The 25,382-nt window shown below is 44.2% G+C and overlaps 1 protein-coding gene across 1 annotated transcript in view; it reads right to left on the reverse strand.

Moving 5' to 3' along the window:
* Positions 1 to 25,382, reverse strand: part of LRRC2 (leucine rich repeat containing 2) — an 878,803-nt gene that overhangs the window by 417,890 nt on the left and 435,531 nt on the right. Inside the window, exon 4 of the mRNA XM_078677386.1 lies at positions 6,566 to 6,722. Within this exon, the coding sequence (XP_078533512.1) occupies positions 6,566 to 6,722 (157 nt within the window). The remainder of the gene's footprint in view (positions 1 to 6,565; positions 6,723 to 25,382) is intronic.

A 25,382-nucleotide genomic window follows, 5' to 3' on the forward strand; every position in this document is an offset into this window, starting at 1 on the left:
AAAGACTCATAGGACTTTGGGGTCCTATGCATTGTATATAAAAATCAGGATATGTGTGATTAAGTTTTACAGGTCCTGGCAGTGAAAATTCTTGTTAATGATGAAGTGGGATTATGAGTTACAACTTTGAAAAGGCATGTTCTTGTCCCAACCAACTGTGTCTTTCTTCCAGTGTCCTGGGTCACATGTCTGGGAATGGCTTTGCTGTTGTGGTTTGTGTATTGCTTCCAGATAGTTACATAAAAGATGCTTAGGTATGGACACAATGGGCCATTCTAACAGGATGACTGGAAAGCGGGTACACCCTGTTCCACATGTCCTGGACCCTTGACTGGCATCAGTGGAAGCTCCTCCTATAAGAAAATCCTGAAATTTGGGCTCACCAGAACCATGAACAGACCAATTCACACCAAGAGTCTGCTCCCGCGATGACCTCCAACATGATGCTTTGGTGAAATCTGCTCTTCACATAGAAAATGACTGTCCATGATGACCTGCATGCAAGACTTGCACTTGGAGCTGCAGCAAGGACAGCCCGTGACAACCACCTACATGGAGCTATAGCAACGACTGTCAGCGAGGTCAGACAGCTCTTCACACTACACCGACAATTATCTTCCAAGCTTGACATGCTCTTCACACTACAGCGAGAACCATACGTGCCAATCAGCCTCCTCCTTGCATCGTTCCCCAATTCAAACGTAAACTGAGTTCTTCGCTTCAGACTTAAACGGTACCCTTTCAGTGGCACTAATCTAGTCCCTGTATCCGGTCCATACTCCTTTACAGTTGGCCTGAACTTGTGACTTCCACCGTTCCAGTGCAGGTTCCGTTCTTTTTGCTGTTAAGCACCATTTTCACTTTAAAACTGAATATCTACTAATAGGATGTGTGTCATTCTGGTATCTTTTTTTAGTAAAATGTACTCTAGTTTTTAAATTGGTTTGGGATTTTTCTTTTGTTTACACTTTATTTCTGTTTGTTTGCTGCATAAATACCTAACGCATAAATACCTAACTCACTGCCTCCAAGTTAAACCTGACTGCTTTTGTGCCAAGGTACCAAAGGGTAAGCATAGGTTACTGTAGTGACTATTTGTGGTCACCCATACAAGGATTGTGATTGTGGCCTGAGTGGAGCTTCCATCCCCCTCAACCAATATAGAAGGTAATTGGAGCTTTGCCACTGCTTTTTCTACTTACTTTTTTCTGTGAAGCATTGTGTAATAATCGGTCAAATGAATGTCAAGTCTTGTACTAAGAAAGGTCAAATTAGTTCACACACACAAATAAAGCAGGGTTTTAGAATCTATCAGTTCATTTTAAAAATTATGAGTGGGACATGTAAGTGATGTTTTGAATTGGAGATTTAAATGATCAGTGGACTGCCACAAGATTTATGTCAAGGTGAAGGAAATGTTCAATCAAAATGTTATCCTTCAACATTTTGCCAGTTCTGCTGAATTTAAACCTGGGGATATTGCTCAAATAATTGTCAATCCAAAAGCAAAAAGAAATGTGATCCTCATTCCAGAGAAACATGAAGTTTCCAGTACATCAAATAGAATGATTGTACTAGGGAAATCATCAAAAGATATTACACCTTACAAATGTAAAGATTTGAACTCAGAAGGAGAGCTGTATGCAAGCCAATTAGAACCTCCTATTAGACAGATTGTACAGACGAACCCTGGGAACCCAGGGGTTTTAGACGCTCAGGTTTAAATGACCTAATTAACAAGAGTACACAACCGATATGAGCCATGAAAAGCCTCTACCATTTTTAGATTAGTGCATTGGATTGGAAAATAACTACATCAAACTACAATCTAGTATAATAAATGTGAATTTTTGATAGAGATGATTTGTGGTATACAATCATAACTATTTTGATTCTTAATGGCTAACAGTGTCAGTTGTTGTCAAAAAGCTTCTGCGTTACAAAGGATTATATCTGGCAAACTTGCCCCATTGTTTTCTAAAGGCACAGGGCTTTATTTAGAAAACAATGATGCACGTTGCCGCCTCAAGCCATTTTGCTACGCCCAGCTGCATCATTTTAAAAGCACAGGGATGCGTTGTATTTACAACAATACAACACATCTGTGTGCTTTCCCGCGCACAATTGGGTGCCATGTGCCAGTGCAGGCACCCTTGCGTCATATTGCAAGGGTGCCTGCATTGCAGGGATGAACATTTTTGTGCAGGAAGGAAGGCGTGTGATTCTGATGCATTCCCAGCTTTACAAAACTTTATAAATATCGGAATGTGTCAGGTTCCATGGATGTTGGTTGGGAACACCCATAGCAATACCCATGGAACGCCCCTTTCACATATGCCTGAAAGGGGCCCATATTTAAAAGACGACGAAAAGTCATTCAGAGTGACTTTATGTGCCCTTGTAAATATGGGATGGCACACTGCACCATCAGTGCGTCAGAAAAAGTGACTCACCGGCAGCACATTGGCCTTGTAAATGAGGCACACAGTATTTTTTTCGTGTATCAAAGCATGGAACGTCATAAAGAGGCAGGTGTCTATTTAGAGGCATGTTGGGCCAAGAATATTCATAATAGATGCACTCCCATCACCTCAGTTCAGTGAGGAGCATCAGACATAATGTCAACTTTAAACTGTACCGATTTCTCTTCCCACAACAAGAACTTGCGTTTTCCAGCACAGGTTCCCGTTTACTAGCTAATAAAAATAATTACAGTACTTTACATAAAGCAAAGAAAAATAATGGCAAAATGGTTGGAATCTTACTTCAAAATATAGAAAATAAAAACATTAGTCAGAACTAAGATTATAAGTTATAAAAAGAGAATTTGTTTTTGACATTTAAACAATTCAAATCATCTGCTCTCCTCTCCTTGTTTCTTGGTCCACAAAAACGTAGTCTTACAGCAGGAAAAATTGTTTGTACCTGCCCACTTGAAAGAACAAATGTATATTTCTTCGCCTCCAATTTAGTTGTGTTGAAAAAATGCAAGGACATGTTCTATTGTTTCCTCTCTGCTCTGACACAATTGACAATATGAGTTTTCGTGCATACCAGGGCGCCATGCACTGTCAAAAAGATAAAGGTGCGAGTAACAAACAAAATCGCAGATAAGCCTTTTTTAACCAGAGTTTTAAATTGCTGCCCAGATAAGTCACTTATGTGTAGTTATATGGCTTTTTCATATAGTGTGTCTGGTGTTACCTTTTGCACTGCCGCGGATACTTTATCAAATTTACTTCAACAAAAAAAAGCTATTTTACACCGAGTCACCACCCTTTATAATTAGTTCTAAATTCAGTAAGGTACTTTCTGTAGAGATAATTATAGAATGATTTATTCTCGCTGTTCGCTTAGACAACTAGATCATATGAATAAGATGTTTTAGTCAGTAATCTTCAATCATTAAAACAGGCAATTAAGAAATTCATGCACGGAAGATTCAAAGGAGCTGAAGCAGTTCTCATGCCCGCCTCTAACCTATTTGGACAGTGCTAAGAAGAGCATCTAAGATTGAAAAATTGACTTGGGCAAGTTATGCTGCTGGCAGCACATCTTTTATTTAAAACACCCAAATAGCTGTGGCTCTCTAAAGCATTGGAAGTAACTTGGTCTCATAAGCAGTCAAGGCCTGCACAATAGCTCTGTCATCATAGCTGGTCAAACACCTCTTGAATCCTAATTTTCTCATCCCCTCAGCCTCAGTTAGGGATCCTCGTGAAACTACTCAATCTCATTATAGAAGGAAAAAGTCATTAGTAGGATCCAATGACTCCGCAATCCCTGCCATAGATTAGGTATGCCCGTGTACACCCCGATTGAGGACATTGTCTGTCCAAATCTTGGAGAACATATGCCGCTCAATTTTAACTAGGTTCACACTATGGAAATACCATATACATACATACATACATAAACAGTTCTGAACAGATTTGGGTCCGAAAATATACTTCGACTATTAAATACAATATCATGGGATCCATGTGCCAGTATCTAAGTTTAAGGCACAGCCTGTCGATGTTGATGTAGTCATAGACCTAGGAACCTTCTGAAAATCTCTCGTTTGTATATAGGACCTGCCATGTATTCCCTACTGGCCTTTTGCCAGTATATGTTAATAGCCAGAAGGTAACTGCAAACATTTTGACAAGGCAGACAGGAAAGTATTACTGCCACTAGAATTAGCATGCAATGTATCTACTGCGCTAACAAGCTCCAAATCAGGCTACATAAGGATCAATTTCTAGTTCACATTAGAACCCACGTACTGTATTAAGCTTTTAGGACTTCTGATATTTAAACTATTGGGGCTGCAGAGTCATCACACAGCGGATACCTGGCAAAAATAGGGTATGATGGCTCCTACTTGGACTGTAAATTATTTCAAAGTTCCTCCATTTATGGAAAATCACATCTTGCATATAAACGTAATCAAGAAGTGTAATGCAGCTCAGAGAGGAATATGCAATCATTCACGTACATAAGACTTAGAACTAAAATTTCATGTAACAAGTCATATTGTTGAGAAATCTTGAGGGATACAATTTCCAATTTGAGATTTTCTATGACAATGAACTACTTGTTCAGGTATTTTGCATGCTGATGACAGTGAGTCTTTATTAATGCTTTCATCTATTGGCAACAAATGAGCATTAAGAATGCTACATAGTATAGCATTGCTCATTGGAAGGCATATGCAAGCAGTATGAAAGAGAATTTAACAAGAATGGCTCCTTATTGGGAGTGAATGACATCGAGGGATATATAACAATAAGAGGAAGGAAAGGAGAAGAGTGGATGCTGAATTACCGTGTTTTGGTTGTAGGTGTAAAAACCATGAATTGCATGTAGTAGAGCAAAGAAAGCGGGTTGGTGCCTCTTAAAGACAAAGTTTTACTAAAAGTTTGCCAAAGCCAACATTAAATATAGCCTCAGGCCCCTTAAACTGAGCTTTTACATATGCTCTCTTTAGAGAGGGTATTATCATTATTGGATAAATATGAATGATGAATTCTAAATTTCAATGCAGGCACATATCCGATTCGGGAAGTCTCCTGTTGTTTTATGCCTATAGCTTTCAACTTATTCCCTACAACCCATAGGCTCAAATCCTAAAACCTTTAAAAATCGCACAGATATCAAATCACTAGATTTAAAGTAGTTTACAACTTCGAAATGGGATAACAATATTAGCAAATTTCCATGATGGCTTACGATATCGTGGAAAACGGAACCACTTGAAGAGTAAATTTCGACAAGATCAATTTATGTTTTTTCATATCCTTGCCTCTCACCTGCATATGTTGTAATTGGTGAAAAAAGGACAGATTTTGAGTAATGGATTATATTGATAGCACAAGTAAGTGGATGCATACTTCAGAGATCATACGAGTGAATTAATAAAAAAAAATTAAAAAGGAAAATACCCATGCCCCCAGCTTATTGGGCTTCCAGGCTATCGTCTCAATAGCCTTTCAATTGCCCTTACAAACTGTGAACCTTGGGTGTGGTCCTATCGCATGGCTCCTTTCGCATTACTCTGGGATCTTCCTTAATTAAGTACAACCTTTCAGTAAATCCAGGAGGCTTTCTATGTACCACAGGAGTCCTGCCCAAGCTCCTTGTAAGACATAGGGGTCCATTAGGATGCCACCCTATCGGAAAACGGGACCACCCACCTTAAGGGTGGGGGTCCCGGGGGTGCCATTAGGATGTGCCCGCCACAGTGGCGGGCACATCCTGTATTCTCAGCATTGTGGCGGGCGGTGCTCTCTGCACCGCCCACCACAATGCTGACAATACATCACAGCATTTTCATTTCCAAAGCGGCAGAAATGAAAATGAAGGGGGGGTACCACAGATACCCCCTGTTTTCACCCCCCCCCCACTCACCTTCACTCTGGGGGCCCGCAGGGGGCCCCCAGAGTGAAGACCGCCTGCCTTTCCGTGGCGGCATTGCACTCTTGCCATTGTATTATGGCTGGCGGAGTCTCATAGACACCGCCACCATATTCAACATTTTCCGCCCCGGCCGCAAGGCGATCGGGGCAGAAAAGTGGCGGGCAGTGTTTTCTTCCGACACGGTCCCCCCGCCATTCCAATATGGTGGGGGGAATTCAGGGAAGGATGTCGGGCGGATTGCCCCCGCCAGGCTGGCGGGGGCAATCCGCCCGACATCCTAATGGGCCCCATAGTGATGGGAGGAACCCAGGACAGTCAGGGCACATTAGGGGGAGCGCATATCCTCAGAGGTATTCTCTGAGAAGGAGGTAAAAAAAGAAATAAACAGCGTCAGTCAAAGTAAAGTGCACCTGTTTCAGTTATCGAGAGAAGCTTTGCATTTAATAAAATTGTTGTTGATTTCAGTGCCATCATGTTGATTTGAGCATTGTTATTCTGTAATGTATAATAAGAATAATATTTCTCCAACTTGAAACTGAAAAGGCATTTTGCAAACAACATTAAACTATTAATTGAACCGATCTCGTTGGATTTGTCATCCCAGCCAGCCAGAATAACTTAATATGAATTCGATTTTATTTCTATTTGAGAAAACGTACTTTACCTATTTCCGGTGGAAGGCAAGTGATGAGGTTTTGCGACAGCTCCAGCACTAAGAGCGCTTGAAACATTTCAATATAGGCAGGAATGGTTTGAATCTGGGTATTATTTATATGCAATTCTTTCCAGTGAGTCTGTTCTTTCAGTGCTTCTGGAAACTCCTTAAAAACAAAAGTAAACAATTTAAAACTATACATGTCAATAGCAGAAAAATAGGAAAATAACTAACGAGCATTAACATTTCCTAATCTATGACACCTAACACTGAGGACCCCATCTCTCAATGACCTCTACCGACTGTCATCCTACACCCTGGAAGATGTTATTTCTTAAATATAGAGCACTATATGGATACATCCATGGCAGTTTAATATATGATGGAGAGAACAGCAAATTACACTTTTACCATCCTCTTTGTACACAATTAATTTAAAAATAAGCTATTTCACTGATTATTCATCACTTTACAAACAAATGACTTCAGAGTGGAAATGTTGTTCATTCTGCATTTTATGTCTAAGCAATACAATTGAGTACACTATGCAGATAATATTTATAAATGTGATTACATTTGACTAGCGTGCATACACGATATAAGTGTTATGACAGTGAGATGTAAAATGTGCATAAATTGCTTTTGCTGCCCATGGACTTGTAGATGGAAACATTTTACATCTAACTTGGTCACAAGATAATATAACACTTGCACATAGTCAGAGCACGGGGTGGAGGGGAGACGAAAGACAGCTATACTCAGGTTAAGTAACAACATGGGACTGCTGCTGTACCAATGTAACTAGAGACAGTTCCCCAGAGACTGCATATCTCTGGGGAGAGTGCTTTCCCTGCCTTACGCTGATCTCCAGGCAAGTCCCTTAAAAGTTACTGAATTGTTTCTAGATCCCTACCTCATTGAACATAACAATCATAAACGTCCAATGAGGGTCTCAGGGTTTACATGATTGCGAACCTAGAGCTTGTCTCTGAGGTTGAGTGGAGACATGCATAATGCACCCCTATTTTACAGAGAGCGGTTATTGCCCTCTCTACACAAGCTGTGATAGACTGACAGTGGTGGCAGCAATAAATCTATCGTCAAACATACCTGTATCCCTGTATTTTAACAAATGTGGACAACTAGCCACCCTTCTTATCAAGTCTGTGCAATCTTCCATGCCTGTGTTCCTATGCCTTTGTCTACCACTCATGTATTTGGGAGCCCGTAAGTTTACTGGGAAAGGTTGGGAACTTGAGCCACTGTGTGCAATGTGAGCTGTTCTGCTGGACATTCCAGCTCCCCTGTCCCCTCCCCTCTCCTTGGAGAAGCCTGGTGTGCTGGGGGTAGACACTCGATCTTATCTGTCTTTAGATGCAATAACTCTGCTAGGAGGGACCATTTCTGTTGATTGAGGGTCAGGCCCCCTAGTCTGGAGTTAATTAAAATTCCTCTCTGGGGAATAGTCCGGGCTGGCACTAAGAGCATGTCCGGGGAAGACAGTAAGTCATCCTTTACATGCTTTGGACATGCAGTGAACATGCCCCAAAAGGTGCCTTGGGATTGGAGGGGCACTGAGGAGTCAAAAGTAGCAGACACTCTGATTCGATCAGCATATCCATCTGAAGTGATAAAAGTCTAGCCTTAACGGTCAGTGTTTGTTCAAGAGTAGTCTATCGTTCGACAAGGCGGTCGTCTCACACAATGTCAATCCATGGAAGCCAGCCGCAATTGAACAGCAAAGGAAGACCCAGACAGCCAGAGACTGTGCCTGCAACAGCCTACACATTTCACCTGGCTGAATCTAACTAGACAAATGGAAGTATAAGAAGGATGTCATTGAGGAACAAGAATGTTGGAGCAGGTGCTGCTTAATGATAGTGTTATGTATACTGCTCTCTGAGTGGTTCTTCCTCGGGTTGGGGGGCGGTTTGAATAAATATAGCTGAGAACAACATTGCCTGCGCTACTGCTGAGCCACTGTGAGTACCGGTACTCTCCTTTGTTTGAGGAGAAATTCCGGTACTCAAGGGAAGAAAACTAAAACATGCCAAAACTCAGTACCGGTGAGTGCCAGCCCATTTAAAGCACTGATCTCAGTCCTAGCTCCTCAGTTCTAGATTATGTTTTCCAATTTTTCGCAAAACAAATACTAAATTACTGTGATGGAGATGAAAATATCACGTAAATACATCTCAATAGCATACAGGTCATTACTCAACCTATAAGGGCATCACTTTGGACTCAGATTTCAAAAACTACTTTTTTAAATTATTATCTTACATTTATTCTAGCTGCAAATCACCTGATGATCCTGTATAAACAAGTGCTTACTTGCTGAACTTTTGGGGTATCGTGATTATTATATTGTTAATAAAACAGTCTAATGACAATATTAGAAACAAAAAACATATTTTCTCTGAATTTGTTAATTATCAAATCGTATTTCATGGAATACACGATTGGAAAATAACACGTTTTTATCATAACAAATATGTGTTGAAAAATATAGATGATAAAATGTCTTTAAAGATTGCCATAAAAATAACAGGCATTTATGCCTAAAATTGGCTGTTCATAAAATAAATTCTCTTTTTATAAAGGGTAGCTTGGACTGTGTTTGCTGTAGTTTTCGCAAGTATTAAATACTTAAAGGATAGGAGAATTATCTTATTTAAACCTGAATGGAAGCACAGTCACGATTCTTCTAATTTCATATTCACAAATAATTGTGTCCTTGCAGAAGATGCACATTGTTAGATAAATCGTTTCATAAGCTCTCTTCAATATTTGGCTTTACAGTATCTTTCCCAGCTGTGGTTATGAAATAGATGTTATCATGTTAAGTAGCTCCAGTCTAGCGCAATCATAAGCCTTGCTCGGAGCTCTGATTTCTAAGGACTAACACTTGAGGACTCTCTCGAATGTTTTCCGGAATCAACTTATTTTACTTTAACATCCATTAGTTCTTGAATCTAAATTTCTGACGTGTTCTTACACTTATACTTCCTTACACGCAAAAGACACTTTTTTCAGCAGTCAACAAAATTGTGTTACATTGTGCACCTTCTCCATTGTATTCCTGAATATTGCAAGGTAGCTCAGTGTATGCCTAATACCACTGAATATGCTATAGTCAAGAACTTTGTAGACTCCCTGGCAGCCATAAATTAGACACAACACACTTTTGTCCCATGTCACATGAAGCACCGTTCACTAGATCCACTACAAACCTTAGCTCTGCAGTGAATGGATTAGTTAGTAAGGCTATGTGTTTGTTCGGATCACTTCCACTTAAAATGGAATATCCCCTTATCCTCAGGTATAACTGCATCTCTCCCAGGGGCAATGCCTATGCGAAGGTGGAATATACTTTTAAACTCGGGTACCACAAGGAAACTCAGGCTGTCAGGTCACAAGAGCACCAAGGCTTCTGACCAGCATGCTCCCTCAGCAAAAACACTCAGAAAGGGAAAAAAGTTTTAGCTAAAAGGTTCACCCCTATTTAAAGCTCCGTAAAACCAATCTCAGAGCATCAACGACATAATGTGCTGCCCTTTAAGTTGAAATACAAAGAAGGCTTAAACCACTAAATCAGGAAATGAAAACAAACATTTTATTCTAATTTGATAAATACTCTCTTGATGTGCAGAAAAGCGTGCTTTCAATAAAATGCATAGAATGCTGACGGATACATCCAGTGTATCCCTTACTGTTGCTCCATCCCAAGATCGGTGTAAGCAGGTGAACATCTTTTTCTTGGAGAAGGTGAGAAATATAAGCAATGATATAGAGAGTAGCTGTCTTGAGCTTGTGGTGACGGGAACAGAGGTGTGAGGGCCTTGGTTCCAATCCTTTCCTCTTCTTAGACTGGCGAATTTATTGTGGTTGATAAATCTGGTGACCTGGTTACCTAGCGGCCCTTGCCCAGTTAGAAAATGTTACCATCTCACGCAAGTTATTACTTAACCTCTCTGCCATTTACTAAAGTCCTCCCTGGAGATGGGCCAGGTACCCCAGGCAACTATTATTCCATTGCTTAAAGATCCCGGTCTGGCCTCTTTCGTGTTCAAAAACTATCACAGTATTATGGTAATATTCTATGTGGCAAGAGTGCTGGAAAGGTTTGTAGCCAGTATTCCCTAGGGCCATGGATGGGGCCAAAAGTATCTCAGCGGGACCCGGGAAGGTTTCCACCCAGACCATAGCCAGGAAACATAAGAGGGACCCTGAGAAACTAGTTCTAGGGAAACCTCCAAACCAGGGAAGATACAAAAAGAGAATATGTGCGGATACCCAACTGAGCTAAATAAAATGGGCTGTAGCTCCAAGTGTAAAAATGATCACTCACAGAACAATTCAAGTCACAGTTATTTATTCATCTTCTTTACTTTTTTGGGCAGAAGTAATGATGATGAATAAATAACTGTGACTTGAATTGTTCTGTGGGTGATAATTTTTACACTTGGAGCTACAGCCCATTTTGTTTAGCTCAGTAGGGGTATCCGCACCGGTTCTCTTATTGTTTCCACCCAGACCATAGCATGGAATTGATTTTGATGCCTATTCTGCATGAGCTTCGGATGGACCTAGACCACACTAGCGCATTGATCCTGCTGGATCTGTCAGCTACCTTTGATAGGGAGGATCATGCCATTCTTCTGGACCATATCCGGGTGGTCGGTATAGAGGACTTGCCTGTACAGTGGGTCAGCTCAGTGTTGATGGAGCGCTTCAAAACTGTACAGCTTGGTCATTTTATTTTACAAAGAGTCAGTGTGTCCTACAAGGCTTCTCAATATCCCCCCCACGTCTTTAACATTTGCGACCACAGGTACCTGTGCACACAGAGTGGGCAATTACAGCCTACTTGTATGCAGATGACACTCTTATTCTGTTAAGGCTGGACTACAAAGCAGACTACGTTTTAGGGGTTCATCAGTTCACGGAACGGGGAGCAATATGGTGGCCTTTAATGCAGAAAAACGGGTGCCCAAAGGTGACTAATCGTGGTGCTTTCTGATCCAATGCCTATTGGCTTGAATTGGGGGCTCCCCCTATGCCAGTGCTAATGGTGAAAAGCTTGGAGGATAAAGTTAGATTCAAATCTATCCCTGGCCGACCAGGTCTCCTGAACAGTATCAGAATGTTGACACAAACTGTACATTTTGCTTAGCGTTTCACCTTATATTGTACGGGAATGCACATTTAAGGTAACACAGGGCTTGATCTGATCCAGGCTTGATTATGCCAATGCGATTTATCTGGAAATGCCAGTGACTCTGATCAAAAGACTGCAGCCAGTACAGAACTCAGCTCATTCCTGCTGTGGCAGGTGTCTCAAGATTCGATCATAAGCACGTTTATGCAAAAAAAAAACATGAAAAACAATTCTGAAGTTTGTAAAACGTATATCTAAGCGGCTCTACTTTCTCACACAGGCACTATATTCCTGTTTAAGCAGTTCAGTTAAAATGACCGAATAAAATGTAATATCACAAGAGTGGCGAGACATTTATGACAGAAAGCAATGAACGCTTGCTGTGTCACAAGGCAATACTGAAACAGCATAAGATTAACACCCATGAAAACTGACTAACTGGAAATGGATTTACCGCGAGATAACAACAAGCACCTCGGGGCACCATGCAGCGCCTTTACCCTTTGGAGCTGATGCGCTTTTGAAAATACCGCAGCCTCTTATGCATATCTGTGACAGATATGTCTATTACCAAATGCCCAATGGGGAAATATCTTTCTGATGTGAGGAAGAGGTTGTTCGCAGAGCTCCTGAAAGACAGATCACCAGGTTTTAGCCAACAGCAATTTTCTACAAATATTAAATCTGTGTCTTAAGTCCTATTTTTTGAACATTTGGAGACATTCATCTTCAGTCGTGCCTCTCTTTTGTCCTATCGACGAAGATCATTTCATTTTCTTTCATATTTCTCCACCTGGTATGTGCTGTTGTGATAGGTATTCTGTATTTGTCGGCGAATTGCAGATTTAACAAAAAAAGGAAGTGCTCGCGCCGCCTGAGGGCTGGTTTTAATGAGTCCGCCTATCAACCTTTAATATGTGCTGTGAGCGACACTGCAATGGAAGGAGTAGTTCGGCTGCTGTGCTCTCCCCTCCCTCCCTCCTTTTCTCTGCATTACTTTGGAGTTCTTGTTTTGTCGTTTTTCCATCGGAGACCTCAGTGACTGATCTTCCGAAACCGTAGGGTGTCTCAGAAAAAAGAAATCTTTTAATATTAAGCGATCTGAGAAAAACTTCATAGCCAAAGTTTAAAGCAGTAACTTGTTTTTCGTTGCAAGTAAACATGCATGTGCACACAGCTCTTGCGTGGTTTTGTGACGGTCCTTTGTGGTTTAAATAAATAAATAAATAAATATATGCACTGTAAAAAAAACGGCAGTTGAAAATTATATATTATCTATGGGCCCCATTTTTGGGTGCGATGTAAGGCACGCATAATTTGTATAATTTGTAGTCCAAAGGCTAAAATACAATCCAAGAAAATCCTCGCATTTAGAGCATCAACACAAAAATCACCATCTGTAGGGCAACTATGAATCTTAACGCGCTTTGTCTGGTGGAAGAGAACTTCCCCACAGTCCAGCTTGTGCCACTATCACCTGCATTTAGAGGACTCAGATATTTCGAGCGCTGCCCTGGTTCCTCTGCCCTGACCTGGCGAGGGCTGGCAGGCCTGATACTGTAGGGGCGGCAATCTCCTGGACTTCTGCTGTAGGCAACCTGCTGGTGCTCCCTCTGCTCCAGGCGCTGACTTGGTGGGAGACCAGTCTGGTGACGCAGGCTGGTGATGACAATGAGCCCTGCCCACACCTCAGTTATACCCACAGAGGGGGGTCAAATAAGCTGCCTCCTGAAGAAAAGCTACCATACCCACACACGCCCTCTCCTAAATCAGCCACCTGGCTGTGCTGAGGGTCAGGAGAGGCCCAGCCTAGAAGAGCCCAGCTATTCAACTTCTATTTTTTTTTTATTACCAATTTTTATTGATTTGAGTGAAAAAGCGAACACAGGGAAAAACAAAAACAAAAACGAAAGACCAGCAGCAAATAGAAGCAGCAGTGCACATCAGACATATCGATATCATGACAGCAATCACGTCCTGGTTATTCATAATCAGAAAAGGAAACAGGGTAACGACCACCACAGCCCAGGCCGCCCTGGGATACTTCAGTCCTCTATCACCCCCACCCATATGCCCCACATTTTACTGTACTTTTTTAGGCAACACCTGGCTTCGTACAACGGCTTTTCCTGCGCCGCACAGCAGTTCAACCCCTTGCACCATCGTGCCAAGGTGGGCGCCGACGGGCTCAGTCAGCCCACCGCAATGTCTCTTTTGGCCACCATCATGGCTGTGTTTAGGAAGAGTTTGTTAGCCTGGGATCCATCCAGCCCCTCAGTGACCCCCCAAGAGGACATTCAATGGGTTAAGAGGAACCTCCCAGCCCAGGACCTCAGTGAGTTCTCCGACCACAGATTCCCAAAAGTGCATGATTACTGAGCAAAGCCATATCATGTGGTAAAAATCAGCTTGAGGTTCACTACAACAGGGGCATGATGCGTCGGGCCTGAGCCCTGCATGGCAGAGGCGCAGCGGTGTAAGGTAGGCAGTGTGGAGATAGTATATTTGGATTAAACCGAGCTTCGCCGAAGCTGTGATTGTTTTAGATGATATCACATGTCTCTCCAGTCGTCGTCCTCCAAGGCCCCGAGCCATCCCTCGCAGCAATCTCTTAGGCGGTGTAGTGCATTGGGAGTGTGGTTTGTGAGGGAACGATAGATGCTGGAAATCCCCCCTTTCCCCAGGTTATCAGTCATAATATGGGCTTTGGGTGGACTGTATTCAGGTAGGGAGGAGCCTTCTGAGATGTGGGAATGAAGGGCGTGGCGCAACTGCAAGTAGCGATAAAACTGTGAAGGATGCAGCGAATACTGGGTTTGCAGATTTTGAAAAGTGCGCAGACGATCTCCTCCCATATGTCTCCCAGCTGTGAGATCCCGATGAGATCTCAAGCTCTGAAGCTCGACAGATTAGCGACCTCTTGGAGCCAGATGCCCTGCCAAAGCGGGGTATATTGGGTCAGTTTGCCCGACCAGCAAGTATGACGTAAAGAGGCCCGCCAGGCCAGAAGCACCCCACACGTGCCTGCAGGTAGGGTTCTGGGGATGGCACTCCCGTACAGCATCCCATGTATATAGGACAAACCCAGGACATGTAATTCCAGTCTGTATGCTGGGTCAGACCAGCCACCGTTAAACCAGTCATGTATAGTAAGGAGCCGGGTTGCCAAGTAGTAAAGGTAAAGGTTTGTCATCCCCAGACCACCACGAAGGGCTGGATCCAGCACTGGGCGAAAGCAAACCGGGACCTTCGACCTCCCTAGAGGAACTTGGTAGCCGGTCTGTCTGTCTCCCTGAACCATGCCCATGAAAAGAGGAAGGGTATATTCTGAAGCACATACAAGAACCTGGGTAAGATCATCCTTTTAAATAAGGCTATTCTGCCCATAGGATTCAATGGCAGTGCTTGCCACCTGAGGAGGTCAGCTCGAACGTTTTTCATGAGCGGGGTTACATTAACGGACCAAGCAAGGTCAGGGAGGAGAGCCACCCATAGCCCGAGGTACTTGAAGGACTGTCTCCGAAGGGTAATCATTGTCTGCCAGTCAAAGCACTCCCTCAAAAGATAAAGGGGGACCAGGACAGACTTAGCAGAGTTTAGCCGGAGGCCGGAGACCTGCTCAAAGAGACTTAGTGCATGGAGGCACAGGGGACCCGACTGCGCTGACTCCGCTAGAAAGAGCAGAACGTCATCTGCGTAGAGGGCAATTTTGTCCCCCCCAACGCGGGCCACTTCCACCCCAGAATCCGTGCATCCGATCGTCTAAGGCAACCGAAGGGCTCCATCGCCAATGCAAAGAGGAGAGGCGATAGGGGGCATCCCCGCCTTGTTCCTTTCCTGATGGGGAAGGGCTACGACAGTGCTCCTTTGACCAGCACCCTGGCCCGCAGCTTACTGTATAGAGCTTTAACCGGGTTATGGAAGTATTACCAAACCTCATCTCCGTCAACACTCCCTCAAGATCCCTCCAGGCCACTGAATCGAAGGCTTTATCGAAATCAACGAGAAGGAGCAACAGATATTGGGTCAACCCCAATCGATTCTCCAGAGCCAAGTGGAGGTGCCTGAGACAGTGCCTGGTACCCCAAGAGCTGCTAAAGCTTAAGGAGTTAGGTCCCGGGGCGTGGGGGGGGCTGGACCTTCTTAGAACACTAATATACAACTTGCTCCCCTCACACTTCTTTGTTGCTTGATATAACAAGTACATGAATCAGGACTACTTCTGATTATGTAGGTTTATTTAATTTCACCCTTTACTTTTCAATTTCAAGTACAAAAAGGTTTATCATTGCATATATGAGAAACACGAAACATATAAAACGTTTAGACAAATATACAAACCATAAATGACAACAAAACTTATCAAATTCAAAATATGAAACAACACATTGCACATTATTTGAATATTACAACATATGTTCAAGGTATTCGAATTGCAACCAAAATGCTAGTAAAAAATACTCTTTTTCATAAGCTCATTGAAGGACAAAGAGTCTGAAAGAGGGCTAATAGGATACAAATCAATGAGTCCAAATCGCAATTAATCCTGTTTGTTTTATAGCCTTCTTTGTGCCGACGCGTTTCGAACCCGTTAATTGGATGAACGGGGTCTCATCAGGGCCTTGTCACTTCTAATATCTGTGTGTTATGTGCAAAAAGAGAAAAGAGAGAACAACATCTTAGTTCTGTTGTCCTAACCCATTTCACTTCACTTTCACTCTGCCTCTAGACAAAATCGTACCTGTAGCTTTGCTTGTGGCCGGATTCACAAGGTTCAACAGCCTTCTAGCTCTCTGACTGTCTCTGGGAAATCTGTAAGATTAGTTATACCTATTTTAGAAAAATTGTAGACTAGGTGGTGATCGTCCCTAGCTCGTGAGGGGTGCTTCCAATTCATACCTGAGATCCGGGCTGTGGCATTACGAAGGTCCTGGCGTATAAGGGCCATGTCAACCCGGACCTTCCCGATCTTACTCTCCACTGAAGCCTGGGAGGCACTGATGGCCTGTAGAATGGTTGAGAGGTCAGTCCCAGGGGTAGGAGCCCCAGGTGCCCCATACATCGGACCCGGTCCACTGTGGTGTATTGGTCCATCTTAGTCTGAGTTTGCGGTGCAGATGTCTTAGGGGCACGGTCTCTACCCATCTCCGCAGGAGCACAGACGCCCGGCCAACAGGAAAAGCCTAGGCTTGCAGAGGAAATGAACCTATGTGGGAGAGGTACGGCACCTGATTCTTCTATACTCAGATCCAGACACTGCCCTCGCCTCTGTACAGGCCCCACAACGTGGAGTCACAGGTGGAAGCAGACTCGTGCCCCCAGCCCTTCGCCGCCCAAGATGACGGCCGACCCAAAGGGGTCAATGTCCAATTCAGCCCAGAGAACCCTGAGGGGGCATAGAGAGGAGGGGGGATAGTGGAGGGGGCCCGTCCCTCGACCCCACGCCGCTTGATAAATGCGGCCGATTCTGCCTCCCGATAGGTGGATGGGGAGGCTGAGTATCCCACCCAGGTCAGAACCCAGACAAGCAACCCAGGCCAAGGCAGCCAGAGCCCGCAAGGCCCAATAGGATCCCCCAGGAGCAGCATTGAGTGAGGAAGCAGTGGGGGGCCCTCTACCGAGGACCCACGCTGCTCAATAGTCACGGCCGTTACCATCTTTCCCGCTGGCAGCCCACTGTGAGGAGCGCGCCACAAGTTTTGAGATCTCAAGGAGGACAGCACAGGCCCGGTGAAGAGGCTCACAGCATTTCAACAGGATGTCCCAGGGCTGGCCTGGGGAGGGGGGCGGTGGAGGGGGCCCTTGCCTGGCACCCCACGCCGCTCAATATATGGAGCCAATCCCAGCCTCCTGGCAGAGTGGCCACGGCCCCAGACGCACCGTGCCAAACAGGCTGCCAGGCCCACAGCACAGCACCAGGCAGGTAAACCCGGAGGCCCAGGTCTGGACCACCCCCAGCAGGGAGGCAGAGGGGGCTGCGGGGTCAGGCCTCAAGCCAAGCCCCCCGGGATGAACAACAGGACCTAACATGAATGTCTCTCGGTGCGCCATTTGAGTAAGATCGATGGGGTCTCGCTGGTTAATTTGTCCCACACTCTGGCCCAAAATTACCACCTATCCAGATGGCAGGTCTGGAAGGCCAGGCAACGGCTCAGTCCAGGAGCCGAAGTGGAAAGCTGGCCACAGTTCGGATTAAGGGGTAGGAAAGGCGGCAGCAGCACCCTAGGTGGGCCCAGCCCAGCTCCCGCAGCGAGGCCCGCCGATGGAGTCACGGGAAGCGCACAGTCCCACCCCCGGCACTGAGGCAGGGGGCTCAAGCTGAAAAAAAGGACCCTGGAAGGCCCCACCAGAGTGTCAACTCTGCACATCATAGGTGCCACTGTCCGCAGCCTCAGCCGCCGTCACAAGATTAAGGACACCTGCCACAGTTGAGGGAGGCAATTCAGGACGGAGCACCGCTGTCCGAAATGACAGCCAAATGTCTCTATCCTGCCGCTGCAGCAGCCCTCATATGCCGCGCCGCCGGATTCCTGCCCGGAGCAAAGAAATGGGGCCAGGCACAGACCCCCAAGCGCACCCCCAAGTCCAACCAGGGAGTTGCCTCGTCCGCAAATGCACAGGAGGTCGGCCAGACACAAGGCGAGAAGAGGCAGTTGCCGGGCCCTAGACCGGCAGCCCCAGCAATCCACCCTCCTCCGGGTCACAATGCTTGGGAGGGTGGTGTGTGCATGCACACATGGTGCCCCGCTACCCGATCCGGCAGCAGGTCCCCACGCTCCACAGATGACATCACGGGCTACTCACTATGGGCCTTCCGGCTGCTGGTACACAGCTGTGAGCCCACTTCATGTGCCGAGAGGTGCTACTGGCGGTTTATTCGGCGGGAGAGTGGGCCCCCGAGGCCTGTTGCACTGGTGCGGCAGGGATCCCGGAGGCCTGGAGAGAAGAGGCGCTATCTTGGGCCCGGAGCAGGTCAGAGGCTGCGGCTGACAAATGGGTGTCTCTGGTCCTAATTCAGCACCTCCTTCAGTGGTTCAGCAGGTCAAGTCAGAGCAGGAGCACTGGTGACAGGTAGATCTGTTGGATATGCACACATGACGGAAGATTTGGAACGGATGATAGAGGGGTCCGGAGCACTCTTAGAGTGCGACCACCATCTTGACGTTCCAAGCCACACACCCTCGACTTCTATCTTGAAGTGAGAGGTAATCTATGCAGGATCGACGGGTGACTAACTTGATCTCCTGATCAGTGATGCTATGTTCACCCATGATGCTCCCTCCCCTTGCAAAATACCTCGGCAGTGCCCATGGAACAGAAGGTGGATTCATCTGGGTGGGTGTGTTTGAGTCCTCTGCTGGTGGTTGCTTGATGGGTGGCAGGACTAATCAGATCTCTCACCTTGCTGGGACATCTTCACTGACATTTTAAGCTATGAAATTCATCTCACCCTAACAATCTCTCCAGGGCAAAGTGTACACTATTCTCCTTATCGTGCAGCCACAATCTCTGTACAACTGCACTACTTATTCTCTGCCATCACAACGAGTGCAACACACTATTTGTTGTCTAAATAACACGCAACACAAGTATGACAGAATTGATGCGAGTCTTAACCTCTCACTTGACTAAACACACTTTTTAAAAGACTAACAGGCAGATTCATCAACGAAAAATCGGCTCGCAAAGGGCCAGATTCTCAGAATCTGGCCCTTTGCGAGCGCAATTTTTGCATTTGGGATTCATCATCCCAAATGCAAAAATCGCAAATTGCGAAATCGCTAAATTGCGAGGAATTGCATTTAAGGAATCTCTATTTGAGATTCCTTAAATGCAATTCATGATCCATTTCTGAATTGCGAATTCGCTATTTTTGGCCGCTATTTACCGCGAAGTCTGACTTCGTGGTAAATAGCGAAAACTTAGAAAAATGCACTTTATTGCATTTTTCTTAGTTGGATGTTACACACACACATGTCCTTTGGACATGTGTGTGCGCAACATCAGTCTACATTTACATTTCAGGGGTGCTACAGGGTGTCCTTTGGACACCTCTGGCACCCTTGAAATCGCATCCTTATTTGCGATTAGCAAATTGCTAATCGCAAATAAGGAATGACTCCCCATTTAAGAATGAATGGGGAGTCATTCCTTATTTGCGATTAGCAATTTGCTTCCCAGCTGTTTGGAATAACTTACCCACTGAATTGCGCAAAGAATCCAACTTGTTGCCATTTCGAAAAAAATTTAAAAACAGTGCTTTTTCAGCAAGCATAGGGTGTGCTGTAACTTTTATTATCAGCTGTAGAACTTGGTTGGCATTTTACCTGGAAAAGCGCTTAGAGACCCCGGGGTGATTAGGCGCTATATAAATTAAATAAATAAATAAATAAATAAAATCGCAAATAAGGAAGCTGTAGAAATCGCAAATAAAATTGCGATTTCTAAATGAATCCCATTTTGCAAGTCCTTAATAGCGATTCCTTAATAATCGCTATTAAGGACTCGCAAAACGGGACAATGATGAATCTGGCGGTAAATCAATTAAATTCATATTTAACTTTGTGAAACACAACTTGTTTTTTAGGTTTTGCCTGAACAGCGCTTGCGCTCTGCTTGAAAAATCCATTGTTTTTAATATAAACTTAAAAGGGACTTACATCCCACCTCTTCTCTTTTACTGTGCCTGCCACTTACCTTTCCTCCATTTCTATTGGCTGTAGCAAATTTTTCGGCATTGACCAATACTTGTTCCTCGTCTGCTTCTCTTATCAGTTTCCCGCTGCCGAAATACTGTTAACATCCATTTTGATGGAACTATATTTTCATAAAGTTTGCACTTTTACTATTGCAGCATATTTATATAACAATTTTTCACCCGGAGAGATTAAATGATTTGCATACAATCAAAGGATGTTGCACGGAGCCACCGAGACCCAAACTGGGATCCTTAACTCTCGAGGCAGGCACCTCTTTGCGCTGTGCCACATCCTTCCTACTCCCATGTTATCTGTCATGAAGCTCTTACCTTCTCCCTGACGATGATTGACGAAAACAGCGTTTTATTCATTTCATAGGTGAAACCGGTGCATTTACCAAAGCTTTTATATTTGCTTCCCCTCAACAGACCAAAGGTAAAGCAACAATGTGTGCCTACCAGAGCCAAAATAGACATCACAAGATTATTGTTATACTTGTCTCCATGTGATACCTTGACTAAAGTGAAGAGAGTACAATTCTAATGCAAGCACCTCCTGTGTGACACTAGACACCACAACTTACTCAAACACTCCCTGTTCATTTGCTCGAGTCAAAATGTGGAAGAACAGTCACAAACAAAATTATGATTTGATAATAAGCACACTCTCTAACATGAGGGAAAAGGAAGGCGAGACAACACTGGATTGCTCTCAAGCACCTGATTCTCACAATGAGGATTTACACATCAAACCCATTTCGATTGAAAGGCAGATAAGCTTAGTCCCCATAGTTAGTAAACCTAATTCCCTCAAAAACAGAATGGATCTTATGAAGGCGAGGCTTGACAAGCTGGAAGATCACATTGAACCTGCTGAGCAGTGAATTGCTGGCATTAAATTGATACAAAGACTAAAAATGGAAAAATCCGAAGTATGGAAAAAGTGCTTAATATTCGCAAGGGCACACAATGAAGCCCTTGAGGCCCAATCACAAAGAAATAGTCTGTGCATCCTTGGAATGCAACAGAAAATGGGCCTGCCATATTCTACCTGGCATACCTGAAAATAACTTGACATAGTAAGCCCTATATCTTTACCACCCCCAGCAGGCCTCAGTATTCTTGTTGAAAACTCTTGCCAACTTCTCCCATCAAAGAAGCACTGGAAATGCCTCTCCAGCAACCCACCTCAGCAACATTTAACATATGATTCGGCCCAGGACCAACGGTCTTACAAACCTGTTTTAGTGAGTACATGACAGTCCTCAAAGATTGAAACCTAGGTTAACCAGTGCTAGTCAGATGAGATTATTATCCTAATCAAGCTCAGTTCCTCATTGCGTCACCGCTGGTGACATATTAACACTGAGGGCCTCATTTATGAGGTTTTGCTGTAGGGCAGTGCCGCAGGCCTTCTTGCTGCACTGCCCTACAGCAAAAGAAAAGGGCAGGAATGTGCCGTATCAATAAAAAATGGGGCATTCCTGGCCTTTTTCCCTGCAGCGGTGCACAATGGGTTGCTGTGCGCCAATGCAGGCACCTTTGCACCATGGTGCAAGGGTTTCTGCGTTGCAGGAATGATCATTTTTGTGCAGGAAGGGAAAGCTTTCTCCACATAAAAAAGTGAATCACAAGATATTTCTCCTCATTGTGCCTTCCTTACTCCTCCCCCGGGGAGGCATATGTTTTTGGCGCTGCCTCAGAGTTACGATTTCTCATAAATCTAGGGCAATGCCAAAAAGCCTTGGATGTTGCTGGAAACGTCCGCAGCAACACCCATTGTATTCCTCTTTAATACAGAAAACTGTATTAACCCCTTGCAAGCGGTGCACATTTTCGAGCTGTGTGGGGGATTTGAATAGTGGGCGGGATTCGGACGGTCCCCGGCCGTCCTCCGCACACGCCCACCATGACGTTCGAGGGCCGGCTTGCCATACGAGGCATGCAAGGGGGTTAAAGGCAACAACATAAAATACAGCATTAAGACAAAAAATGCCGCTTAGTGCTGCCTCATAAATATGAAGTAGGATCCTGCGCCACGAAACATCATAAAAAGTGTCATCCAGTGGCGCATGGGGTCTCATAATTGAGGCTCTGATTCTCTGAAAGGACCATTGTAAACTTTCCATGTTTCCGCTACATAACTATAATGTGAAAAATGTTACATAATCAGGCTAAATTGCCCTTAAATGCTTATATAATGGTGCTCTTGCAATTAGATCCCCCAGGTAGCTCTACTTAGACAGTGGAGTAAGTTTGCTGATATTTCTTGCTTGCTCAAGAAAAAAAATCAACTTTCAATGTTAATAGAATACTTCGGATGGTTTTTTAGTTGGAGCGGTTTTGGTGGGTGGGCAAGCGTGGGCCACTGACACATTAGGCGATGGGGGTTGGGTACAACATAGATTAAATTTGTATCATAATCCCAGGACGCACTCAAAATGTGCTACTACACAACAATTATACTAGCAAAACCCAAGCTATACTAGAAGTCACAACTCAAAACACTTGGTGCCATTTTGCCCAACATTCTGGCATGGCAGAACATTCCTGTTTCTAACTTGGTGTTAGAACTGACATCCTTGGCATGGTATTCCTCCAGACTTTTTGCCTTCATGCCCATGTTTTTGCTTAACTCATTTTTGTTGGCATTAGGACTCTGTGCACTGTACCTCTGTTAACCACTGGTGCAGTGCCCTCGCCCCTAAACATAATAACATTGGCTTTCATTTAATTGGCACTTTTAATTTACATTTAAGTCCCAATTAAATGGTACCACCTGGGCAATATCCTATAAATTAAATGCTACAAGTAGCTGCAACACTCATTGTCTCACCCACTGAAGTAGCACTGTAAAACATGTCTCAGGCGTGCCACTGTAGCCCGTGGTGCAGTTTTAAAGTGTTGTAAGGCTACCTCCCCCATAGACCAATACTGGGTTACCTTATTACACTTAATAAGTGATAACCGCAGGGTGGGATTAGATAAAGAAATGCTTCATCCGCTCATTAGCATTGTAATTTAAAATCCTCCTTAATGGTAAAATCAGACTTTAACTAACTATTCTGAAATAGCGCTTTTAGAAAGTTGACTGGTCCGCACTGTTCCTTGCTTAGGTCAGTGTCTCCCCAATTACTTCTAATAGAGCCTTGATGGATTTCTTCTTATTTTTGTTGCTTCAATCAGTGTAATCATTATATGTACAATATCATTACATTCTGTGCAAACAACAACAAATGCCAAAATGTTTCTATTAATGATTTTTCACATTTACTCTTCAAAATGCATCTTTAGATAAGCTCATTCAGTGTTTTCTTCACAGTGAATATTGTACAATTTCCCATCATCCGACGTTTAACCTCTGTAAATTAAAAGCAAGAGGAACAAGAGAATGCAAACTCAGTATCATATATCAATCATGCTTCATATCTCTGGTTGTGGAATACTAACTATCTCACCATTGTAAAAAGCATATGACTATATCTAGAGGACGTGAGTATAAAATAAAAATGAAACCAAACATAAATGAATTTAATGTAAATTAATCTCGGTTCTACATACAAATAAACTGACATGCTCTCACACGGAATCATGAACTTTGGGACATAAACATAGATAACAACTGTAAAACTGCTAAATATCAATTAGTCTCGGTTATACATGGGGAAGACCTGACATATTGTTGCTCAAGATCGTGAGCATACCAAACATGGATTAATCTCATTTGTAGGAGAAATCTGCCATACTTTCACTCAAGGTCATACGTGAGTCATGCATGGAAAAACAAAAATATGTCAAAACCAGACAAATCTTTCCCTGCAATATAGAAGGGGCAAACAAATCGAATACACCATCATGTAAACTGGTGCCATGTTGGTTCTCTGTTTAAATCCCAGAGGACAGTAGATATCAAAAGAGGACTAACTGATTTTACTTTCTACCCAAGGGGCATATTCTCAAGGACTTATCGCCGATTTATCTGCACTTTAGCTCCGCAAAAGTGGCAACAGATTTATTGCCCTATTCTCAAGCTGGTGCAAACTGCGGATATCGCCAGTTGTCCAAAACTGCTGATATCGCCAGTTGTCCAGCGATAGCTGGCACAAAAAACATCGCCAGGGATGAGAGCGACAACTAACGCTAATGATATGCAGAGTAGGCGTTCCCGTACAAAAACACACAAAAACACCACTTTGCGATATTCTCAACGATCAGCTAGATCGGCGATGCAATCCAAAAACAGGCGATAAGGCGCGTTAGCAGCAAGGATTTAACACCTGCCTTCTACTGGTGTTAAGCAGGACGACAACCTGCAGTATAAAAGGGAGCCCAGCCCAGGGCCACATCTGAAGACCAACACATGTCATGGAGCTACTGATCATGCAGCTCAGAGCCCCAAGAGGGTCACAACACCGACCGCCACCACCCCAGGACCACCTCCACCCCCCGGACCCCTCCCCCGGACTACCACAGAGGCAGAGCTGAACAAGACAGCGGACCTTCTGAAAACGCACCAGCCTCACAGACTCAATGCTAGAGGATGTCATTGCCACTACAGGCTCAAAAGGACAATCATCCTCCGCATCCTGACCCCCATTGCCCACAGGCTGCCGGTACCAACACAGCGGATAACCAACATCCCTCCGCAAACAAAGCTGCTGGCTGTGCTGCACCTGTTGGCCTCTGATACCTTCCAACCAACAACTGCCAGAGTTCAGTCCGCAGTCTGATTGTTATGTCCTTGGTAACCAAACAGAATATGGCAATCCATGTCGAGGTCCAAGGTATTTGTTGCAGAGTATATCGGGGACAGCGGAAGGGGATGATGCAGAGGCCAGAACCAAGCAGAAACAGGCCATGTGGCAGAGATGAATGCTGCTGCTTCCTTCTTACCACTAAGGCAGATTAATCCACATCGTCATGCTTCATATGCCTCACATGTGGGTGGTGTTGTTTTGTCTGCATCA

The sequence above is a fragment of the Lissotriton helveticus genome, chromosome 2_1, assembly GCF_964261635.1.
Source record: "Lissotriton helveticus chromosome 2_1, aLisHel1.1, whole genome shotgun sequence".
NCBI lineage: Eukaryota > Metazoa > Chordata > Amphibia > Caudata > Salamandridae > Lissotriton > Lissotriton helveticus.